This window comes from Pan troglodytes, chromosome 13, assembly GCF_028858775.2.
Source record: "Pan troglodytes isolate AG18354 chromosome 13, NHGRI_mPanTro3-v2.0_pri, whole genome shotgun sequence".
Classification (NCBI taxonomy): Eukaryota; Metazoa; Chordata; class Mammalia; order Primates; family Hominidae; genus Pan; species Pan troglodytes.
The window spans coordinates 107,720,977-107,743,993 of record NC_072411.2 but is presented as its reverse complement, the minus strand read 5'-3'; the positions used below and the strand labels follow the sequence as shown (position 1 = coordinate 107,743,993).

The 23,017-nt window shown below is 39.1% G+C and overlaps 1 protein-coding gene across 11 annotated transcripts in view; it reads right to left on the bottom strand.

Annotated features, from left to right (window-relative positions):
* PARD3B (par-3 family cell polarity regulator beta) overlaps positions 1-23,017 on the bottom strand; it is a 1,071,110-nt gene that overhangs the window by 101,768 nt on the left and 946,325 nt on the right. For all 11 annotated transcript variants that reach the window (XM_009444083.4, XM_009444085.4, XM_009444084.5 and 8 more), the window contains one exon: positions 21,442-21,577. In XM_009444083.4, coding sequence (XP_009442358.4) covers positions 21,442-21,577 — 136 coding nt within the window. The remainder of the gene's footprint in view (positions 1-21,441; positions 21,578-23,017) is intronic.

Here is a 23,017-nt window from a genome sequence, read left to right as displayed (position 1 = left end):
GACAGTAAAGGCTTAATATTCTTTCCACATCAAGAACCTTAACAAGTTAGGAGTGACAAAGGCAAACATTGTAATAGAAAAAATAGAAAATTCATAAAAAGAAGAAATATACATGGCCAATAAACCTATGAAATGTTTATTCTCAGTTGTAATTAAGAAATGAAAACAACATAATTGATATTTGCCAACAAATTGGTAATACTAGGAAAAATACAAACACTCAATTTTAATAGGGTTGCTCTAAAACCTGTATAAAACAGACCATTAATATTTGTTCAGTGTATTAATGAATATGCTGCTGGCAAGAATATAAACTTAACAACTTTCATAGGAAAGATGAGTAATATGTGCCAAATTTTAAATAAATTTCATGGCCTCATACTAGATAATTAGTATCTTATATTGATTTATGATAAAGAACTAATAATACAAATGCTTATTTGTAAGGCTAATTGCTATTTCATTACTTATGATAAGAAACAATGAATACAACTTAAACGTCCAATAATGGTAAAGTGATTAACCAATTACTTAATATCTAGAAAATACTATGCATTAAACATTAAATTCACAGTTTTGAAGATTGTTTAATGTCATGAGAAATTTTCAAAATATAACAAAGTAAAAAAATATGACTTAAATATAGCATATTCAGAAGGTTCCCAATTTAATTACTACATGTTATGCATATGTGTGTGTGTGTGTATAGAAAGAAAATACTCCAAAGCATAAACAGTGTTCATTTCCTGGGTGGTCAGATAATGAATAATTTACATTTTCATTTTAACACTTTTACCAATTACCTAAGCATCTTAGAGCATGTATTAATTTATGATAAAAACTTGTTGTCTTCCAGGCCTAAGCCTCCAGCCACCCCCGGCCCGAGCTATTGAGCCAGTAGCAACTCGGCAACTCCCTGGACAGAGAGCCTCCAGGAGCAACTGAAAGCCTCTCTGTCACTGCCTCTGCAGTGGAACCACCCTTGCTACCCTTAGACTGATGAAGGAGCAAAGAACCCAAGTGCTTTATCACACCTCCAACAAGCTGTAGTCGACCCAAGGAGAGGAGGACAGTCCATCTCCCATGTTTCCCACATATCCACCACTACTTATCACCAGACAAGGAATCCCTGGCTTGGGCTTGCAGCACAGACCCTCCCCATCCTGGGCTGATTGCACTGAGGGATTACTGACCTGCATCTCTCTGGAGCAGAGGCTTCGGGACACAAACAAAAGACCCTTGGCCACAACACTACTAAGGTCCCTTCCTTTTTGCCTCTAAGTTAGGAGAGGAACAAAAACACTGAGATCTCTCCAGAGCAGCAGTGGGCAGTCCAGGAGTGCCAAGCCATTATCTACAGCCAGCACTGAAAGGGGAGAGAACCCAAACTTTCAGAGCATTGAGAGGGAACATAGCTGCAATGATGAGGAAACACAGGGGAGCCACAAAACCAAGCAAGAGTCTACCAACTGACTAATAAGCCTAAGTGCCACCTACTGGATCACACCCCAAAGCTTCAACACCAAAAATGCCCTGCTAACATACCCACCTCTGAAACCAGAGATAAGAAGTCAGCTTCAAATAAAGACCCTGCACAAAGCCTTAGTCCAGTGAAAACATCCAGAAAAGAAGTCTACTGACTGTACTCAATCTACACTGCAGTAAATGGAACACCCACATGTAAAGATAAGAAAGAAGCAACAAAAGAACTCCAGTAACTCAAATGGCCAGAGTACCATATGTCCTCCAAACAACCTCATCAGCTCTCTAACAAGAGTTCTAAACAACCTCATCAGCTCTCTAACAAGAGTTCTTAACCAGGTTGAATTGGCTAGAATGACACAAATAGAATTCAGAATATGGATAAGAATGAAGATCATCGAGATTCAGTAGGATGGCAATACCCAATTCAAGGAATGTAAGAATCACAACAAAGTGACAGAGGAGCTGAAGGATGAAATAGCCAGTCTAAAAAAGAACATAATGGGTCTGACAGAGCTGAATAACACAATACAAGAATTTCACAATGCAATCACAAGTATTAACAGCAGAATAAACAAAGATCAGGAAAGAATCTCAGAGCTTGAAGACTGATTCTTGAAATAAGACAGTCAGACAAAAGTAGAGAAAAAACAATTTAAAAAATGAACAAAACCTCTGGAAAGTATGGGATTATGAAAAGAGACCAAACCTCTGGAAAGTACGGGATTATGAAAAGAGACCAAATTAGTTATCCCTGAAAGGGAGGGGGAGAAAGCAAACAACTTGGAAAACGTATTTCAGGATATTGTCCATGAAAACTTCCCCAACCTTGCTAGACAGGCCAATGGTCAAACTCAGGAAATACAGATAACTCCTGCAAGATTCTACATAAGAAGATCATCCCCAAGACACACAATCATCAGATTTTCCAAGGTTGAAATGAAAGAAAGAATGTTAAAAGCAGCTAGAGAGAAAGGACAGGTCACCCACAAAGGGAACACCACCGAGGCTAATGGAAGACCTCTCGGCTGAAACCCTACAAGCCAGAAGAGTTTGGCAGCCTATATTCAAGTGTCTGAAAGAAAAAAATCTTCAACCAAGAATTTTATATCCAGCTAAAACTAAACTAAGGTTCCTAAGCAAAGGAGAAATAAGATCCTTTTCAGATAAGCAAACGTTGAGGGAATTCACTACGACCAGACCTGCCTTACAAGAAATCTTGAAAGAAGCTTTAAATATAGAAAGGGAAGACTGCTACCAGCTAACACAAAAACACACTTAAACATACAGACCAGTGTCACTATAAAGCAACCACACAAACAAGCCAACATAATAACCAGCTAAAACATGATGACTGACAGGATCAAATCCACACATATCAATATTAACCTTGAATGTAAACAGGCTAAATGCCTCACTTAAAAGGCACAGAATGGTAAGCTGTATAAAAAAGTAAGACCGAATGATAGCTGTCTTCAAGAGACCCATTTCACATGAAATGACACCTGTAGGCTCAAAATAAAGGGACAGAGGAAAATCTACCAAGCAAATAGAAAACAGAAAACAGTAGAGGCTGCAATCCTAATTTAACACAAAACAGACTTCAAACCAACAAAGATCAAAAAGATAAAGACGGGCATTACATAATGGTAAAGGGTTCAATTCAACAAGGCCTAACTATCCTAAATATATATAAACCCAGTACAGTAGCAGCCAGATTCATAAAGCAAGTTCTTAGAGACCTACAAAGAAAGACACATAGACTCCCACACAATAATAGTAGGAGACTCCTACACTCCACTGACATTATTAGATCATCGAGGCAGAAAATTTACAAAGATATTCAGGACCTGAACTCAACACTGGACCAAATGGAACTGACAGGGCTCTATACAACTCTCCACCCAAAAACAACAGAATATACATTCTTCTCATCACCACATGGCACATACTGTAAAACTGTCCACATAATGGGACATGAATCAATCCTCAGCAAATGCAAAACAACCAAAATCATAACAAACACACTCTCAGACCACAGCGCAATAAAAATACAAGTCAAGACTAAGACATCACTCAAAAACTTGCAATTAGATGGATATTAAACAACATGCTCCTGAGTGACTTTTTGGCAAGTAATGAAGTTAAGGCAGAAATCAAAAAGTAAGTTCTTTAAAACTAATGAGAACAAAACACAACATACCAGAATCTCTGGAACACAGCTAAGGCAGTGTTAAAAGGGAAATTCACAGCAATAACTGCTCACATCCAAAAGTCAGAAAGATCTCAAATTAACAACCTAACATCACAACTGAAAGAATCAGAGAAGCAAGAACGAATCAACCCCAAAGCTAGCAGAAGATAAGAAATAACAAAAATCAGAGCTGAAATGAAGGAAATTGAGACATGAAAAACCAGTCACAAGATCAATGATTCCAGAAGTTGTTTTTTTGAAAAAAATTAGTAAGATAGATAGGCTGGTAGCTAGACTAATAAAGAAGAAAAAGGAGAAGATCCAAATAAACACAATTAGAAATGATGAAGGGAATATTAGCACTGACCCCACAGAAATAAAAATAACCATCAGAAGCTACTATGAACACCTCTATGTACACAAACTAGAAAACCTAGAAGAGATGGGTAGATTCCTGGACACATATACCCTCCCAAGAGAAACTCCTCCCCACCTCATTCTATGAGGCTGGCATCATTCTGATACTAAAACTAGGCAGAGACACAACAACAACAACAAAGCTTAAAGCCAATATCCTTGATGAACACTGATGCAAAAATCCTCAACAAAATACTTGCAAACAGAACCCAGCAGCACATCAAAAAGCTTATCCATCATTATCAAGGAGGCTTCATCCTTGAGATGCAAGGTTGATTCGACGTATGAAAATCAATAAATGTGATTCATCACATAAACAGAACTAAAGACAAAAACCACATGATTATCTCAATAGACGCAGAAAAGGTTTATGATAAAATTCAGTACCCCTTCATGTTAAAAACTCTCAATAAACTAGGTACTGAAGGAATATACCTCAAAATAATAAGAGCCATCTATGACAAACATACAACCAATATTATACTAAATGGGCAAAAACTGGAAGCATTTCTCTTGAAATCTGTCACAAGACAAGAATGCTCTCTCTCACCACTCCTGATCAACAGAGTATTGGAAGTCCCAGCCAGAGCAATCAATCAAGCAAAAGAAAGAAATAAAGGGCATCCAAATAGAGAGGAAGTCAAACTATCTCTGTTTGCAGACGATATGATTTTATACCTAGAGAACCCCATAGTCTCAACCCAAAAGCTCCTTCAGCTGATAAACTGCAGCAAAGTTTCAGGATACAAAATCAGAGTACAAAAATCACTAGCATTCCTTTATGCCAACAACAGCTAAGACGAGAGCCAAATCAGAAAGGCAATCCCATTCACAACTGCCACCAAAAGAATAAAATACCTAGAAATACAGCTAACCCAGGAGGTGAAAGATCTCTACAATGAGAATTATAAAACAGATTACAATTACAATTACAAAGAAATCAGAGATGACACAAACAAATGTAAAAACATTCCATGCTCATGAATAGGAAGAATCAGTATCATTAAAATGGCCATACTGGCCAAAGCAATTTACAGATCCATATGGAATTTACAGATCCATTTTACCATTCATATGGAACCAAAAAGAGACCAAATAGCAAAGGCAATCATAAGCAAAAATAACAAAGCAGGAGGTATCATGTTACCTAACTTCAAACTATACTACAGGGCCATGGTAACCAAAACAGCATGGTACTGGTACAAAACCAGGCACACAGACCAATGGAACAGAACAGAGAGCCCAGAAATAAGGGTGCACACCTATGACCACCTGATCTTTCATAAAGCTGACAAAAACGAGCAATGGAGAAAAGACTCCCTCTTCAATAAATGGTGCTGGGATAACTAGCTAGCCATATGCAGAAGACTGAAGCTAGACCCCTTCCTTATATACAAAAATCAACTCAAAATGGATTAAAGACTTAAATGTAAAACCCAAAACTACAAAAACCCTGGAGGACAACCCAGGTAATACCATCCTGGACATAGGAACAGTCAAAGGTTTCATGACAAAGACAGCAAAAGCAATCACAACAAAAGCAAAAATTGACAAATGAGATCTAAATAAACTTAAGAGCTTCTGCACAGCAAAAGAAGCTATCAACAGAGTAAACATACAACCTACAGAATGGGAGAAAATATTTGCAAACTATGCATCTGACAAATGTTTAATATCCAGCATCTATAAGGAACTTAAATTTACAAGAGAAAAACAACCCCATTAAAAAGGACATGAATAGATACTTTTCAAAAAAAGACATACATGCAGCCAACAAGCACATTAAAAAAAACTCAACATCACTGATAATTAGAGAAATGCAAATCAAAACCACAATGCGATACCATCTCACACCCATCAGAATGGCTATTATTAAAAAATAAAAAAGTAATAGATGCTGGCAAAGTTGTGGAGAAAAGGGAACACTTATACACTGTTGGTGAGAGTGTAAATTAGTTCAACCATTGTGGAAAGCAGTATGGTGATTTCTCAAGAAGCTAAAAGCAGAACCACCATTTCAAACAACAATCTCATTACTGGGTATATACCCAAAGGAATAGAAATCATTCTACCATAAAGACACATGCACGCAAATGTTTATTGCAGCACTATTCACAATAGTAAAGACATGTAATCAACCTAAATCTCCACCAATAACAGATTGGATAAAGAAAACGTGGCACATATACAGCATGGAATACTATGCAGCCATAAAAAAGAATGAGATCATGTCTTTTGTGCAAACATGGATGGAGCTGGAGGCCATCACCCTCAACAAACTAATGCAGGAACAGAAAACCAAGTACTGTATGTTCTCACTTATAAGTGGGAGCTAAATGATGAGCACTTAGGAAAACAAAGAAAGAAACAACAGACACTGGGGTCTATTTGAGGGTGGAAGGTCGGGGGAGGGAGAGGAGCAGAAAAGGTAACTGTTGGGTACTGGGCTTAACTCCTGGGTGATGAAATAATCTGTCCAACAAACCCCCGTGACATGAGTTTACCTATGTAACAAACCTTTGCATGTACCCTCAAACCTTAAAGTAAAAAAAAAAAAAAAAAGAACTGTAAGAAAAATAATAAAAACATAAAAACTTGTTAAATATAAAATAAAAGAAGTAATTTTCAGGAGAATAAAGAAAGCCTGGAGTATGCCAAGTATATCCACATATTTCTGGCTATAGTTGTAACTTCTTGCAATATGTTTATTTAAGAGTTTCATAAATCATTGACTATTAAACTAAAATTCATTTAAATATATGCAAATTGTGTCTGTATCTATCTTTATATTTCTATCCACATGTATCTATCTGTATTGATATGTAGATATAAACAAGAAAAGCAAACTATGTGCCATTCATTATGTGTTTCAGATAAGATTTATTAATAATGTTTATTTAAAAATGTCTTTTTTAGTTCCTAACGTGAAATAGCACCATGTGGGTTCTTATAAGTGAAACAGTAAATAAGCAGATATGAAACTTAAATTCTAAACCAGAGTTTTTCAGCCTCCTAAAATCATAACTCATAGGAAGACTTATAATTTACATCATGACCAAATGTAAGTGTGTGTGTTCCTGCATTGGATGTGAAACAAAAACTGTACCAATACCCACCTTGACTACCTGCCATGCCCTTTGATATATCCTATGCAAAATCATTTAGAAATGATAAGAGTGACCAACTAATTGATGGTATTATCATCTAATAAGTTGTGACACACAGTTGTTAGAAAATCTACTCTCTAGGGCTGATCTTGGTTGGTAATTGGGACAGTGTGATGCAGAAATGCTCAGATCCTCAAAAGGAGAGGTTGGGCATAAAGAAAAGTATCATCATGAAACATATGATAAAAGCCACTTTACATTTGTTTTGAAATTACAAAGGGCAATTGTTTAGATTTAGTAGCTTACTTTGGAGGCAGACAGCCCTAAATGCAGACAAAAGGGAAGACTGAACACACAAGGGAAAACTTCACAGGGATAAAAGCAAATCTATCTCGTTAATTCTTGGTTAGTCTCTCTTTCCTATGCATTCGCTTATCAATTTATTCCTGCATAACTACTCCTAAATATCTCATTATATTTGAAATTATGTTTCCTGTCTGCCTTTCCCAGCAGACATGAACCCCTTATTCACTTTTGATTCCTCAGAGTCAACTAAATGTCTGGCAAAAGGTCGCCACTGAGTAAAGGTCTACCACATTAATTAATAAATGAATGTATGACTAAGGAACCACACATTTTGAAATTCTGTTCTCCAATACCTGGGGCCAAAGTGACAGAACATATGTGAAAATGACTATTCTTTCTTTTCCTTAATTGATGATAGGATATTAACAGGTTTTCTTCTTATTTTGGAGATAAAATCTTTAAGAAAGCTAGGAAACTCTTAAGTTTCTAAATGGGAAGGTACTCAAATTTTCTTATGAACCAACAAAGGGGAAAATTTGAATGCTTGATAAAAAATGTCAGTTCTTTCCTGTTTGCCTGTCATCTGTTCCCCCCATCATCATGTATTTAGGGATTAGATTTTTTAACCTTATATATATATATCCATACGTAGAAAGGAGAAAGCTATCCATTTTCTTAAATCGGGAAAAGGCAACATAGTTCTGGAACCACACGAAAGCCACAACCTCCTAAAGCCCATAGCGATTTGTTCTGTTTTGTTTTTTTTCTGATCATCAATTCAAGTACTACTTTAAAGATTGCTTCCTGCTATCATTCACATTAATTGTGAGACCACGATTTCCTCCTCTGAAATGAGAGTCTCTGATTCCCTTATAACCACATACACATATTGTGCATTGCTGCTGAAGCACGCCTGGCAATTGAAATCTGGGAAATTACTGCAAAGGGAATTGCATAGAAAACAGGAAACTTGGTTCATACTAAAAAAAAAAAAAAAAAGAAGAAAAAAAGTAGATGATAGATATAAAAACTTAAAACTAAAATAAATTTGCTACTGAGAAACAAGCTGTGACTCTGCCAATTAGTGATCATGGGAAAACAAAAGAGAAAAAAGGAGGTGTCTCCACATGGTTTGGGGGTATCTAATACTATAGAGTGGGCCAGAAGGTTCATTAAAGAAGAGACACCAGGTCATGATGGGGATTGTCTTTCTCATACAACATTTCCTTCTGTTTCTGTAAAGGAGAAACTTAAAATCACACAACTTTATGCAAACACACAGGCTTAAAGATACACACATACACCAAACAAGTTTTCTTTCCTTGTAGGTAAGTGTTGATGATACAACTGTCAGGCTCGATGTACATTTTCCTAGGCATTCACAAATTGCTGAGTATTCACTGAATGAAAAAAACCAACGAAGGAATGGAAAATTGCAGAAAATACGTTTCTCTCATGTGCAACTTTGACTTTGCTGCTTAGGGAATGGAGCTATGTCTGTGAGTGAGAGATGACACGGAATGATCATTTGAAGGAAGCTTCATGGAGATAAAATCTAAATACTCCACTGCTTCACAGAAGCCTTATCTGGAAAGTAGAAAAGAGTCTATTTCTCAGTGGTTTATAACAGCAACATTATATTCTTTCTTCTTAGATCATTTACTAAAGTAAATGGGAAGTTTTCCTGTTAGCCTCGCTAAAATTCAGTGGTATCAACTTTTGCACTCTTTCATAAACACTCCGAAAATTTAGCACTGTGATTTCAAGGCTCAGAATGAAATACAAAGACATTAATGAGATTCATAGGAGGGCTGGAAAGTCATAGACGTTAGTATGTGTCATTACAATCGTATTCAAAAGTGGTCATTTTTCTTGTGGAGAATGGCAATTCCAATACTACTGTAGTGATCATTCTCATTTCAGGGTTTTCTTTGATTCAAGTGTGCTTTCTGTCTTCCTTTCAGAGGTAAGCTTTCTGTGAATTTTCTTTTTCCCATCACAACACCAGACTAGTTACTACTTAATAAGAACCAAATGATGTTAAATCTCAGAACGACTCTCAGTCAAAAATTTCCTTAAACTGAAAGAACAAGATGGCCGCTGTAGTGACCTGATTGGTTGGTTATAGTCAGGAAGCTGTGTGAGGGGACATCCCAGGCCACAGGATCTGAACACAAACATGGCTTATGTGGAGTTTTAATTGTTGTCAAATTTAAGTGATACATGTGCTATAAATACTAGTTAGATAGATATTCATATCTTCGACTCCAGACATCTTCACTTTTTAATTTAGTACCCAAAGTTTATTTTAGAACATTTAAGCACTGCTAAAATAAAATGTACCCAACTGATTTTAAACAGCTTTGAGAACAGTTTAAGAAATCTGGAATTCATAGGGGTTTCTGCTATAGTTTTTCTTATGTTACATAAAATGGTCATTTCTCCCATTGCAGTAGAAGAAAAGAATGTTATTATTGTAGAAGTTGGAATTTGGGGTTTTAACCATGATCCAACACAAACGGCTGTGGTTTGGGGGAAGTTAACCTATTCTAAACTCGACATCCTGGACTGGAATTAATTGCTCATTAAAAGCAGAAAGAGTTCTTTTTTTCACTCTAATGGAAGTATAGCATAGGGTTTTTTGACATACTATGGAAAAATCATGTGTTCCTGAACTTCCTTTTTCTGCTCTTTGCTATTTAGGTTTGGGTTTGAGCCAGAGATGGGTAACTTATTTGATTACAGCATAAAGAGAATGATTCATTTAGACTTTGAAGGAGGACTGATAAAACAACACCACACTTTGATTTTGGTTCAATATTATTGGGTTCAAAAACAAATTAAGAGTGATAATTCAAGAGTAGTTCAACAAAGATAGAAGACAGTTTTCATAGTGCTTATAGATGAATATTCACACATTTTCTTTCTTTCAAACATCTTATATTAAGAAGTATCTCAACACCAGCCATAAAAGGAGCTTTCCTTTCTCTTTTCACCGGGAGTCAGTAGAGATTTGGAAATCAGCTTTGCTAATGATTGTGTGGCCATGAGGCAAGGTCTTGGAACCTTTGTTTTCTCATCTATAAAACTGGATTAAAGATATCTACCTCACAGAGCTAGTATATGGAATAGCTTATATAAGGCAGAGTCAGCACTGAGTAAATGATGCCATTTTTATTAACGATCTCGTTGTAGTATAATTTATTGAGTAAATAATTTGTATATATTCTCTTTGTATCTCACCCTCCTATTTTAAGCGCTTAACTGGACCCTGGTATTTCTTTGCTTCAGGGTCTTTTGCAGAGCTGCAGGCAGAAGCTGCTAGAAGTCAACTTTCTTCTGGTCTTTGATTTTAGCATAAGCTCATTAAAGAGATTAGGTGTGCCCCCAGGGTCAGGGATGAAAGGAATGTACTTTTGAAGGAAAAGTATGTGTGTGGGAGAGAGGGAAATAGATATTGACCTTTGGACCAATGGAATTTGCTAAAAGTGCCTGATGACCAAGCTTGACAGTTACCACCTGAAGTGACCCTGGGCATCTCAGTGGTAACCAGAGGGAGCAGGATGTGAAGGCCACCCTCAAGGCTTTGTGTGCTATATAATGTCCAAGGGCTCTGGAATAACCGAAGAGGCTAAGGAGCTCCAATAATAACTAAGATAGAAGGGTTGTCTGGCCAATTGAATGTGTTATTTCAAAACTTGATATGTGTACCATTTAAAAATTCTTGTTTATTGACACTTCCTACATGTTTAGACACTATTCTAAGTACTTTACATGTAATCATGTGTGTGTCATAGTACTTCAAGGAGACAGTACTATTCTCTCACTTTTAAAGGAGACAGGTAAAATAAATTGCCCAAATTTACCTAGTGAGTAATGGGTACAGCCTGGATGTGAACTCAGGCAGCCTAGCTTCAGAGTCTCCTGTGCTAAAATGCTTCCCATATCTGCTAAATTACTAGTTCTAAAACTCTGGACATCTGTGTGTTTCAAAAGACAGGATGAGTGGACAGGAGTAGTTTGGAAGAGCTATCTTATCAGGGCAGATTTTTAAGCAGAGCTGAGGCATCCTGGCCCATGTTAGTTGTAGCAACTGGCCCTTGGGCCACAGATGGCAGACCCAGAAACAAAAGGCTTCCTTTGGAGAAAGGGCCAGTTTGCTGGAGAAATCGGATCCACTCTTGAGATCAGGTCACTGCCCACAGGCAATGTCAGACAGGGAGCTCTGTGTAAGCTTGGGCTCCATACGTGGAAACAGAAGCGCTGGAGAATCCAGAGGCTAGTGTAGTAGCAACAGAGCATCAGGAATAGCTCTAACACTACTGTTTGGGAGTACATTCCATTAGCCCCTCTCCTGTTCCCTCCTCCTTCACTATCCCTACAACCTTTATGGATCAGATTTGTCCCCCAGAGTATTGCTGAGACTATCTGTACTGAGAATGGTAACTCTGTTGAGGGATAGGGCAGAGAAGTAACTGGATGCCTGAATGCTTTAGCGGAGGAGTGGGCTTAAGTGGGGTGCCATGATGCGGAGGTAGGGGAATTAATGGTCAGGGAATCTGGAGCAACAGACTTAAAGACCGGTAGATGGGAAGGGCCCAGAGAGTATCCCAAAAAAATGTGTCCAGAAAAGAAGGGAGGGGGTTAGATAGCTCCCTGTTTCTGCTTCAAGGTTATTGTTCTGTGATTAGCACAAGGTTACTGGATTTCAGTGGGTTTTTGTAGACTGGTTTGGGATCCTAACAAACAATATATATATATTTTTTCCCTATGGGAAAAATCAATTCCTAGTTCTAAATTGCCAACTTCTAAATGGACTTCTGGAACAGTTTATTTCTATGTTGGGGACTGCCTGTAAACATGTTGCTTCCTTTCAAAAATCATTTATGCTATATTTAAAGGCTAGAAATTCACTCACATGTTGTATAGTCCAGATCTTCTCCCATATAGCTTATATGTCAACAAATTCCTGTGAAAGACACACTGAAATATAAAAGGGCCAAAGCCACTAACCAAAAAAAAAAAAAAAAATTCAGTTTATTTTGTCCTCTTCTTTTCTCATTTTTTTTTCTTTTTGTTTTACTACTTGCTGAAATCTAAGTGAGCAAAATCTCAACTCTTCCAGTGGCATTGATGTTTCACCAGTATCAAGTTCAATAAAACTTCAGGCCTTTCTAAAACCCACACAATGTATAGACATGGTTTTTTCTCTCTTTTTTCTCTGCCTTGGTATTGCTTCCAATCCTCAGTTCCACTGTTTTTGGAAATCAAAAGATGTGTTGATAAAGTCAGCCACTGGGAGGGAACCATTGGGATAGAGCTCAAGAAGGTTCATCAACTGAGAAGGGATTGCCCATCGTGTGGCAGCAGCCCAACTGCAGGAGTCTATGGACACATACTTTTTTTTTTTTTTTTTTCTTGGAGAAAGGGTCTTGCTCTGTTGCCCGAGCTGGAATGCAGTGGCATGATTATGGCTCTCTGCAGCCTTGACCTCCTGGACTCAAGCAGTCCTCCTGTCTCAGCCTCTCATGTAGCTGGGACCACAGATGCATGCCACCACACCCCCATAATTTTGGTATTTTTCGTAGAGAAAGGTTTGACTATGTTGCCCAGGCTGGTCTCCAACTCTTGGGCTCAAGTGATCCTCTCACCTCGGCCTCCCAAAGTGCTGAAATTACAAGCATGGGCCACCCCTCCTGGCCTGGATACAAACATTTAATGGCTCTAATTCTTTACCCCATCTCACCTTCTAAAGGTTTTAAGAACAGACTATGTGCTTGTCACAAGACAATAATCCATGAAGACATAAACAGAGCAACTCTATGTAAAGAAAGAGAGCAACTTTAGTCCTTTCAAATAATTCTACTGCTTCTCCTGGGGTGAATTGTTCCTTCCTCTTTCACTATCCCTACAACCTTTATGGATCAGATTTGTCCCCAGAGTATTGCTGAGACAATCTGTACTCAGATCGTCCTGGGGTGAATTGCTAGGTCTGAGGTGAACTAAAATGTCATTTGCCTATATAAATAAATTCCAGAGGTCTGATAATTTCTCATGAATAATTCAGTGACATCATCTGGGTTCCTGGGATAGTTCAAAGATGCTGAACCAATAGACAAAGTGAATTTTCTTTCTCCTTTTACATAACAAATAATGGCAGCAAATTTAAGTTTGATAATAGATCTATTCTTTCTAACGATAAACAGGAGAATACACAAAGGGAAGGCTTTTCTTTCTCTTTCCCTGGAAATCTAAGAAGATGAAGAAAGTTTATATCATTATTAGAACTCGAAGTTGTCGTAGACAGTTTGTAATTGTGCCTACCATCTACATTCTCTTTCCCTGTTAACAGCACCTTGATTTTCCTTTGAGGACTCTCTCTTCACTTATCCTTATTTATGGAGTCTGGGTGGACTTGACTTCACTGTCTAGTTCTAGGGGTGGTCTTGTGGCCTAGTTTTAGTCTATAAGAATACTGTGGCCGGGTGTGGTGGCTCAAGCCTGTAATCCCAGCACTTTGGGAGGCCGAGGCGGGCAGATCACGAGGTCAGGAGATCGAGACCATTCTGGCTAACACTGTGAAACCCCGTCTCTACTAAAAATACAAAAAATTAGCCGGGCGTGGTCGTGGGTGCCTGTAGTCCCAGCTACTTGGGAGGCTGAGGCAGGAGAATGGCGTGAACCTGGGAGGTGGAGCTTGCAGTGAGCAGAGATCGTGCCACTGCACTCCAGCCTGGGTGACAGAGCAAGACTCTGTCTCAAAAAAAAAAAAAAAAAACTGCACCTGTCTGGCCATGAAGGTTGGTTCAGAAGTGGACACGTGATCCAGGCTGAATCAATCAGCGCTATTGAGCATTGTGCTGAACATCCGCTCCAGGATGTTTCCTGATCTACAGAGAGACTATCTCCTCCTTTAGAGTTGTTGTGTTAGAGCTGCGGATGGCTGTCTTTCTACCTCAGGTAGCCCCTTGAGAATGGTGCCTGCAGAGAGAATAGCAAAGCTGACAGATGAAAAAAGAGACTCCTAATGGCCTGTCTGGAGGAGCTGGATCCAGCTTTGCCTGAAGTCAAGATATGGTTATGGACTTCTTTTAAATAAGTCAACAAAATTTCCTTTATGAATCAGGTCAGTTTGATTTAGGTCTCTGTTCTTTGGAACATAAGAGCTATTGCCTAAACCAGAATTGTTCATCAATGTACTTAGTTTTTATCAGATGCTTTTAAGGAGCAGACAAGGAAAATACATAGAAATCTCCACTCTGGTATTGGACCATTGATGGCACTTATCCTCTTTTCTCCTGGTGTTTATGAAAAACCTTCTGATGGCTTTTATACTTCTTTGGCTATTGCACATTCCATCTTAAATCCTTTCCTTAAGATGGTTAGCATGATCTCAGCATTGTGTTTTCTCTTTCCTCCAAGTGTGGAATTCACCAGATTTGTCTCGTCCAGATCAGCGGCCAAGTACGTTTCTTCAAGTTGGCTTCTAGACCATCTTCACAACAGAATGAACAAATCTTTCAGATGTTTACATTTATTCACCCAACCATCTCATTGTTCCAACTATGATCTACCTGAGCCAACCCCTGTGCCAGAGAGATATAGCACAATTTTTGTTTTTGTTTTTGTTTTTTTTGAGACAGAGTCTCACTCTGTCACCAGGCTAGAGGGCAGTGGTGTGATCTCAGCTCACTGCAACTTCCGCCTCCCGGGTTCAAGTGATTTTCCTGCCTCAGCCTCCCAAGTAGCTGGGACTACAGGTGTGCACCACCACGCCCAGCTAATTTTTGTATTTTTAGTAAAGACAGGGTTTCACCATGCTGGCCAGGTTGGTCTCAATCTCTTGACCTCATGATCCACCTGCCTCAGCCTCCCAAAGTGCTGGGGTTACAGGCGTGAGCCACTGCGCCCGGCCAGCACCATGTTTTTAATGACAGTGGTAACAGGTATATCATGCTAGTTTAAGATGTTTTAACTCCCACTTTTTTTCCCATATATAAACAAATGTACTCCCTTCCCAACCATGTGTCTACAAACCTCTTTTATAAATAAACTTTCTTCTAATTTAGCCAAAGAATTTTTTTTTAAAAAGGTTGGGCGGGGGGATAATGATACTGCTATTCAGCTCTTGAAAAAGACAATAATAAAGGCACTAATATTTTTAGAAAACTTCAGAGGCATCTCATTGCTAAAATTATTTACAGGATATTCATGCTGCTGTTAAATAAGCAGATCAGCTTTATCTGCTAAGAAAAAAGCAGCCCGTTGTCAGAGGACTATCTTAAGTTTTACAAAAAATAAAATACCAGCAGATAACAGGTATTATGTTTTCCTCTGGCAAATATTAACACTTCACAGCTAGTATATCTTGCTTACTTAATTGGGCCTATAAAAACTCACCAGACTGTTTTACTTGCAGCCACTGAAATTCTTTCAACTTGTTCTTTACAGCTTTTCAGAGCTAAGATGGGAAAACAGTTACACAACAGAGCAGCTGAAAAGATTTTAAGGTCTCAAGTCCATATTTACAAACCTTACAGTGTGTGTGTATTCATTTATTTTATTTTATTTTATTTTTTTATTATTTAAGTTTTAGGGTACATGTGCACAGCGTGCAGGTTTGTTACATATGTATACATGTGCCATGTTCGTGTGCTGCACCCAGCAACTCGTCATTTAACATTAGGTATATCTCCTAATGCTATCCCTCCCCACTCCCCCCACCCCACAACAGGCCCCAGTGTGTCATGTTCCCCTTCCTGTGTCCATGTGTTCTCATTGTTCAATTCCCACCTACGGGTAAGAACATGCAGTGTTTGGTTTTCTGTCCTTGAGATAGTTTGCTGAGAATGATGGTTTCCAGCTTCATCCATGTCCCTACAAACGACATGAACTCATCATTTTTTATGGCTGCTTAGTATTCCATGGCGTATATGTGCCACATTTTCTTAATCCAGTCTATCATTGTTGGACATTTGGCTTGGTTCCAAGTCTTTGCTATTGTGAATAGTGCCGCAATAAACATACGCGTGCATGTGTCTTTATAGCAGCATGATTTATAATCCTTTGGGTATATACCCAGTAATGGGATGGCTGGGTCAAATGGTATTTCTAGTTCTAGATCCCTGAGGAATCGCCACACTGACTTCCACAATGTTTGAACTGGTTTACAGTCCCACCAACAGTGTAAAAGTGTTCCTATTTCTCCACATCCTTTCCAGCACCTGTTGTTTCCTGACTTTTTAATGATTGCCATTCTAACTGGTGTGAGATGGTATCTCATTGTGGTTTTGATTTGCATGTCTCTGATGGCAAGTGATGATGACCATTTTTTCATGTGTCTTTTGGCTGCATAAATGTCTTCTTTTGAGAAGTGTCTGTTCATATCCTTCACCCACTTTTTGATGGGGTTGTTTTTTTCTTGTAAATGTGTTGGAGTTCATTGTAGATTCTGGATATCAGCCCTTTGTCAGATGAGTAGATTGCAAAAATTTTCTCCCATTCTGTAGGTTGCCTGTTCACTCTGATGGTAGTTTCTTTTGCTGTGCAGAAGCTCTTTAGTTTAATTAGATCCCATTTGTCAATGTTGGCTTTTGTTGCCATTGCTTTTGGTGTTTTAGACATGAAGTCCTTGCCCATGCCTATGTCCTGAATGGTATTGCCTAGGTTTTCTTCTAGGGTTTTTATGGTTTTAGGACTAACATTTAAGTCTTTAATCCATCTTGAATTAATTTTTGTATAAGGTGTAAGGAAGGGATCCATTTTCAGCTTTCTCCATATGGCTGGCCAGTTTTCCCAGCACCATTTATTAAATAGGGAATTATTTCCCCATTTCTTGTTTTTGTCAGGTTTGTGAAAGATCAGATGGTTGTAGATATGTGGCATCGTTTCAGCCCAAAATCTTCTTAAGCTGATAGGCAACTTCAGCAAAGTCTCAGGATACAAAATCAATGTGCAAAAATCACAAGCATTCTTATACACCAATAACAGACAAACAGAGAGCCAAATCATGAGTGAACTCCCATTCACAATTGCTTCAAAGAGAATAAAATACCTAGGAATGCAACTTACAAGAGATGTGAAGGACCTCTTCAAGGAGAACTACAAACCACTGCTCAATGAAATAAAAGAGGATACAAACAAATGGAAGAACATTCCATGCTCATGGGTAGGAAGAATCAATATCGTGAAAATGGCCATACTGCCCAAGGTAATTTATAGATTCAATGCCATCCCCATCAAGCTACCAATGACTTTCTTCACAGAATTGGAAAAAACCTACTTTAAAGTTCATATGGAACCAAAAAAGAGCCCGCATTGCCAAGTCAATCCTAAGCCAAAAGAACAAAGCTGGAGGCATCATGCTACCTGACTTCAAACTATACTACAAGGCTACAGTAACCGAAACAGCATGGTACTGGTACCAAAACAGAGATATAGACCAATGGACCAGAACAGAGCCCTCAGAAGTATTCATTTATTTTAAAACAAAGTGAATAAATCAGGAGATCTTTTGCAAAAGGGGAAAAAAATCCAACAAATTTGAGAATAAAAGAACAAAGTATGAAAAAAAAAAGAACAAAGTATGTCAGCTGAGGCAATTCCCAAAATGTCTCTATAGTTTTCCTAGCACTCTGTCTCCAACTATGCACCTCCAGCAGAATGAACTACTCTCTCTCAGTACATATAGAAGCTAATACCTCTCTATACTACAGCATTTATCACATATATTATTGTTCCATTTTGTTTGGGCTTAGATCTATTCCTGGCTGGATCCTGAGTTCCTCCAAGGTGGAAGTAATGTCATATTCTTGTTACCAGCACCTGGTCTACACTAAGATTTAGCAAATATTTGTTAAAATGTAATAGGAGTCAGGGGAGAGGAGAGGGGAGGAAAAAGGGGAGAGGGGAAGAGGGAAGAGAGAAGAGAGAAGAGAGAGGAGAGAGGGGAGAGGGGAGAGGGGAGGGGATAAGGGAGAGGGGAGAGAAGACAGGCATGAAACCAAGTGAGAACCCTAGGGAGGAGTAAGAGAAAGCTTAGACTTCAGGCCACTGGGCAGGTGCAATAGTGGTAGAGAACTACATACAAGTTGGTCTGAGAAGATCTAGAAAGCCCAGGGCCAGCCAAAGAAAAAGTATTAGTCATATATATTTATATATATATTTTAAAATATTCATAGACCCTAATAAACTTTCAAGTGATTATTCTCATTATTTTGGCTTTGAAGACTTCAGTGAGCATACTTTCATTCTTGCTGGCCTATTTTTAAATGGGTTTACGAGTAGTTGTTAGGTAACTTATCTTTGTAATTTCCTTCTCAATAGTTCGGAAGTTCCCCAGTATAGAATGACTCCAGAAAACACTCATCAGGCCTTTCAACCAGAGACTCTGGACTTGGGGGAGTTCTAAGTTCATAACAATATTTCTGATGATGCTGGTCCACAGTGGTTTTGCTAGAGAAGTTGGACCGCTTTCATGTTTACTCAAGGGATTGAAGTCAATGTCCTATTTTCAGAATTGTGGATCAGAATCCTTGATGACCACGTGGCGCATCCCTTGAGGGTCTCTCCTGGGCCCCATTCTTCCCCTTCATGCAACTGTGATCTGATTTTAGCAAGTGCCCTGGTGATGATGCTAAAGACCTGCCTTTCTAGGAACCACAATCTCATAAAAGCTGCCTTGTTGGGTCTGGCCGCTTGACAGGAATGAAATGTTAACTTTCTTAACTTGCTTTCCTAGATCTCTCCAAAAGTGGCAAGACAACAGTGTAATTTCTCAGGCCTACGCTGAACAAAAGACACTCAGGAAAGGAAACCTGCCTTAATACAAAACACTAGTGTTTTTCCTTGGCGTGGGGAGAGGAGAGGAAAGGATGCTGAGATTCTAATCCCTGGCTTGGAGTATCTCAGGCAGTCACAAAGAACACTCGTCTTTTATGGCAGTGCATTTCCCAAGCATCCCTTTGGGAAGCCTCAGACCCCGATTGTCTGGGAAACATAAAATCAGTCACTTTTGGCAGAGCTCAACACACCGGAGCATGGGAAACACAAATTAAACTAGAGATACTTCTTTACTCACTAGATGGTCTGGTTACACGTTTACTTGGCATAAAAATAGAATCATTAAAAAAGGGAGCACCCAAGGGTATAGTTATCTAGCTCAGGTTTGGTGAGGGTCAGAGGAAACTTCAAGTCTCTTGAAAGTTAAGCACCTTCATCCTTTCAGCTTGATGTAAGGAAATCATATAAAATAAGGTCAAAACAACCAGGACTACTTTGTCTAAAATTATTTGTCTTATTTTGCTCATAGGAATTCATAGTGGTTTTGAGGTAGAGCACTTTTCAATGCACTGGACACGGTGTTCTGTTTTGGGTACAGTGGAAATGACTTTCCTTTATTTTATTGCTTGTTTGGCTTATCGAGGGAGCTGAGCCTTACCTAACAAGTAGCTCACATCTCTTGTCAGAGGCAGTAAATCGATCTCGATCAAGTTTGAAACTGAGTGAATTGTTATCTAATCTGTTATTCTGTGGAAATCTTTCTCTTCTGCTACAGAGAAGCTAAGAGACAAGTTTTCCCATCACTCTAGGTGTCATTCTGTTTAATCCTAACATCTATAATAAAACCAATAAATAGCTGTTTGTTCTGATCCATAGTCTCAGGCTGCCTCTCTCCAAAGAGGCTGAAGCCACTTGGCTTGAGATCGCCCATCTGCACTGTGCACTTCTGATTAGTGTTTTGGCACTCCATTATACAGGTGCAATCTTCTGGGCTCAGCAGTTTCGGTTGCTTTGCCCAACAGCGGTGGATCCTGAAACTGATTTTCACACCCCAGTGTAGAGATGCACGCATGACAGGCCCCCCACACAGATGTAAGAACTAGAGGGAATCAGCTCAGTCGCCAGACTCTATTCTCCCCACTCTGACCTTATGAGCATAAACCTGAGTGTGAAACTCAGGAAAGGAAACCTGCCTTAACAGATTTGCCTTTCAAAGGAGCCGGTGTCTTTCATGGGCACCAGGGATAACAGAGTCCCCTACCTGGTTCTCAGAGCAGCTCTAAAAGGCGCAGTAGAAGGCAGAAATCATTAGAGGGTGAGTGAGAACTGAACCCCAGCAAGGACACTGCTATTACCATGTTCAGCTCTGCTCTGATAATAATGCCAGTAACAAGAACTAACAATTACTGGGCACCAGCTCTACGTCAGGCACTGTTCTATGTATCTGATGTGCATGCACATTTCATGCAATTCTAAGCATCCTCTTCCTGGGCATTTTTGTGGATGCTGAAGAGTTAAGTACATCTTGTAGGCACAGACTTGCTTCTTGAAAACAGGAGAGTGAATCGTGCCACCCTGAAAAAACCCAATGAGTTTTTCTTCAGTGGTCACTATATTCTTTTCTGTTCCCTGAATGTCAAAGGATTGAGCAAAAAGAATCCTCTAATACAAAAACTGCCCTTATCTCAAAACAAATCCATCCTAGTATGCCGGTAAGATCAGCAGAATGTGAAGTGCTCAGATCCAATAAACAAACAACTGACATCTCTGACAATAACCCTTTTGAAATTTACTTCTAATCACCCTTTTCCAAAGGAGAGATGGCTTGTGTTGCAAGAATCAAAGCTCAGTGGATGGTGACAAAGATCCCTTGCCCTCTTTAAAGTAGCTAACTTCTGCTTCCCCCAAACCAGTTGGTATATAACAGGAAGTATGAGAGCAATCAGAATGAACTACTGCACATTCACGGCGTTTGATTTCCATAAACAGCTTCTGTGGGAGAATACGCCCGTGGTTTGGGTAATGTTCCTGTCTGTGAAGCCCAAGAAACCTAAATAGAATCCGATATGTACAGAACATTCTTGACCGTGTTCTTCTGCTCTAAACATTCTTAGAAAAGATGAATTCAACGATTGAAATCATGCATGCGCTTACCCAGAGTAGGTCATACTCAGATGGCCTTGCTCTTCCTTCGTCGTCTTCATATAAAGGGAAACCTTCCCTCCGAGCCTGATAATACTCTTTCCGCAACTTCTGGATACGGTCAGTGCTTCCACCCGTAGGACGGCCACTACAGGATATAGACAAATAATCAGATTCACACAGTGTACATCATCTTTGAAATCACTTTTGGATCTTCTTGTTAAAGGAGTTGACATCTAAATTTGGAAGATTCAATAATGTAATTCAAATATGCCGGGAAAATGGTGAAATCAGTCATAAATATGAACAAAAAGTGGTCTTTACGTGCCTACCTTTAGTTCCAAGGGTCAAATGTCTGACTTGGGATGAATAAATGCCTTTTGAATGAGAAGGTAAGATAGAGTCTTTACCTTTTAGAGCAATTAAAAGGCCCACCGCTTTTTTCTTATAATCACACACACAGAGTTTTGTCACATTTTAATATGGATATCTCATTTTCTCAATAAGTATTGCTAATTTGGGATAAAGCTCCAGTTGTTTGACCTGAAGGCTGGATATGAGACAGGGCTGGAATATGTTAGCATTCATTTCTATGAGGCTCATGAACTTTGGGAGTGGGGGTTGGGGATGGGATACATGTCAATATATGGGGACAGTTAGGACATGTGTAAAAAAGGTGACAGTAAAAAAAAAAAAAACACAGTAAGAAAGTATTTTTTTTTTAAGGTGGGGGAAGCTGGTGTAGAATAGAACGTGCTAATCCAAGTTCTTCTCTCTGTACTTTAGCCAGTATTTCCTCTTATGAATTATAGCTTTTCCAGTAACTCATCTGCCCAACCCCAAACTGCTCAGCTAGCACCTCCCTTGTAGCTTAGATTAGGTTATTGTAGTTATTTTAGTGGAACCAGTATCACATGATATTATACAGGGCTAGGGAGCAAAAGAATGACAGGCAGATCTGAACAGCCATTCTACTTATCTGGTTCATTTGAGGCATAACTGAGTGCCCCATTGCACCAGACGTTAAAATCTGGGAATGGAAAAAGGAACACTTCACAGTCCTTACCTGCAAAAACAAATAGTCTGGGAGGTAGGGGACAGAGAGGGATACAGAAGACTACAGTCCATTATGACTTGTGCTCTTACAGAGATTTGCATGGGGTCATGGGAACGCAGAGTGCTTAAACTTTGACAAGGTGAGAGCAGGGCCATTGAAGAAAATCACAGAAGGCTCCATGGAGGAGGTGACACTTCAGCTGAGCCCTGAAGGATACAAAGGTGCTCAACAGCTAGACAAGTGAGAGGAGGATATTCCAGGTAGAGGGAAGGGCAGTGAGTGCAAAGTAAAGCAATGAGAAAGCATCTTGCTTTAGAGACATGCAAGTCGATCACTTTGGGCAAGCACTGGTCCTCAACTTCTTTTGTCTTGCCTTACACACATACCAGGTGTATGGTGTATGTTCCCTTTCCACTCTCATTTACAAAGCAAATTCGAATAAAAGTGAGTTCTGGTGACTTTAAAGTTCTTTTTTTTTTGAGATGGAGTCTTGCTCTGTGGCCCAGGCTGGAGTGCTATGGCACTATCTTG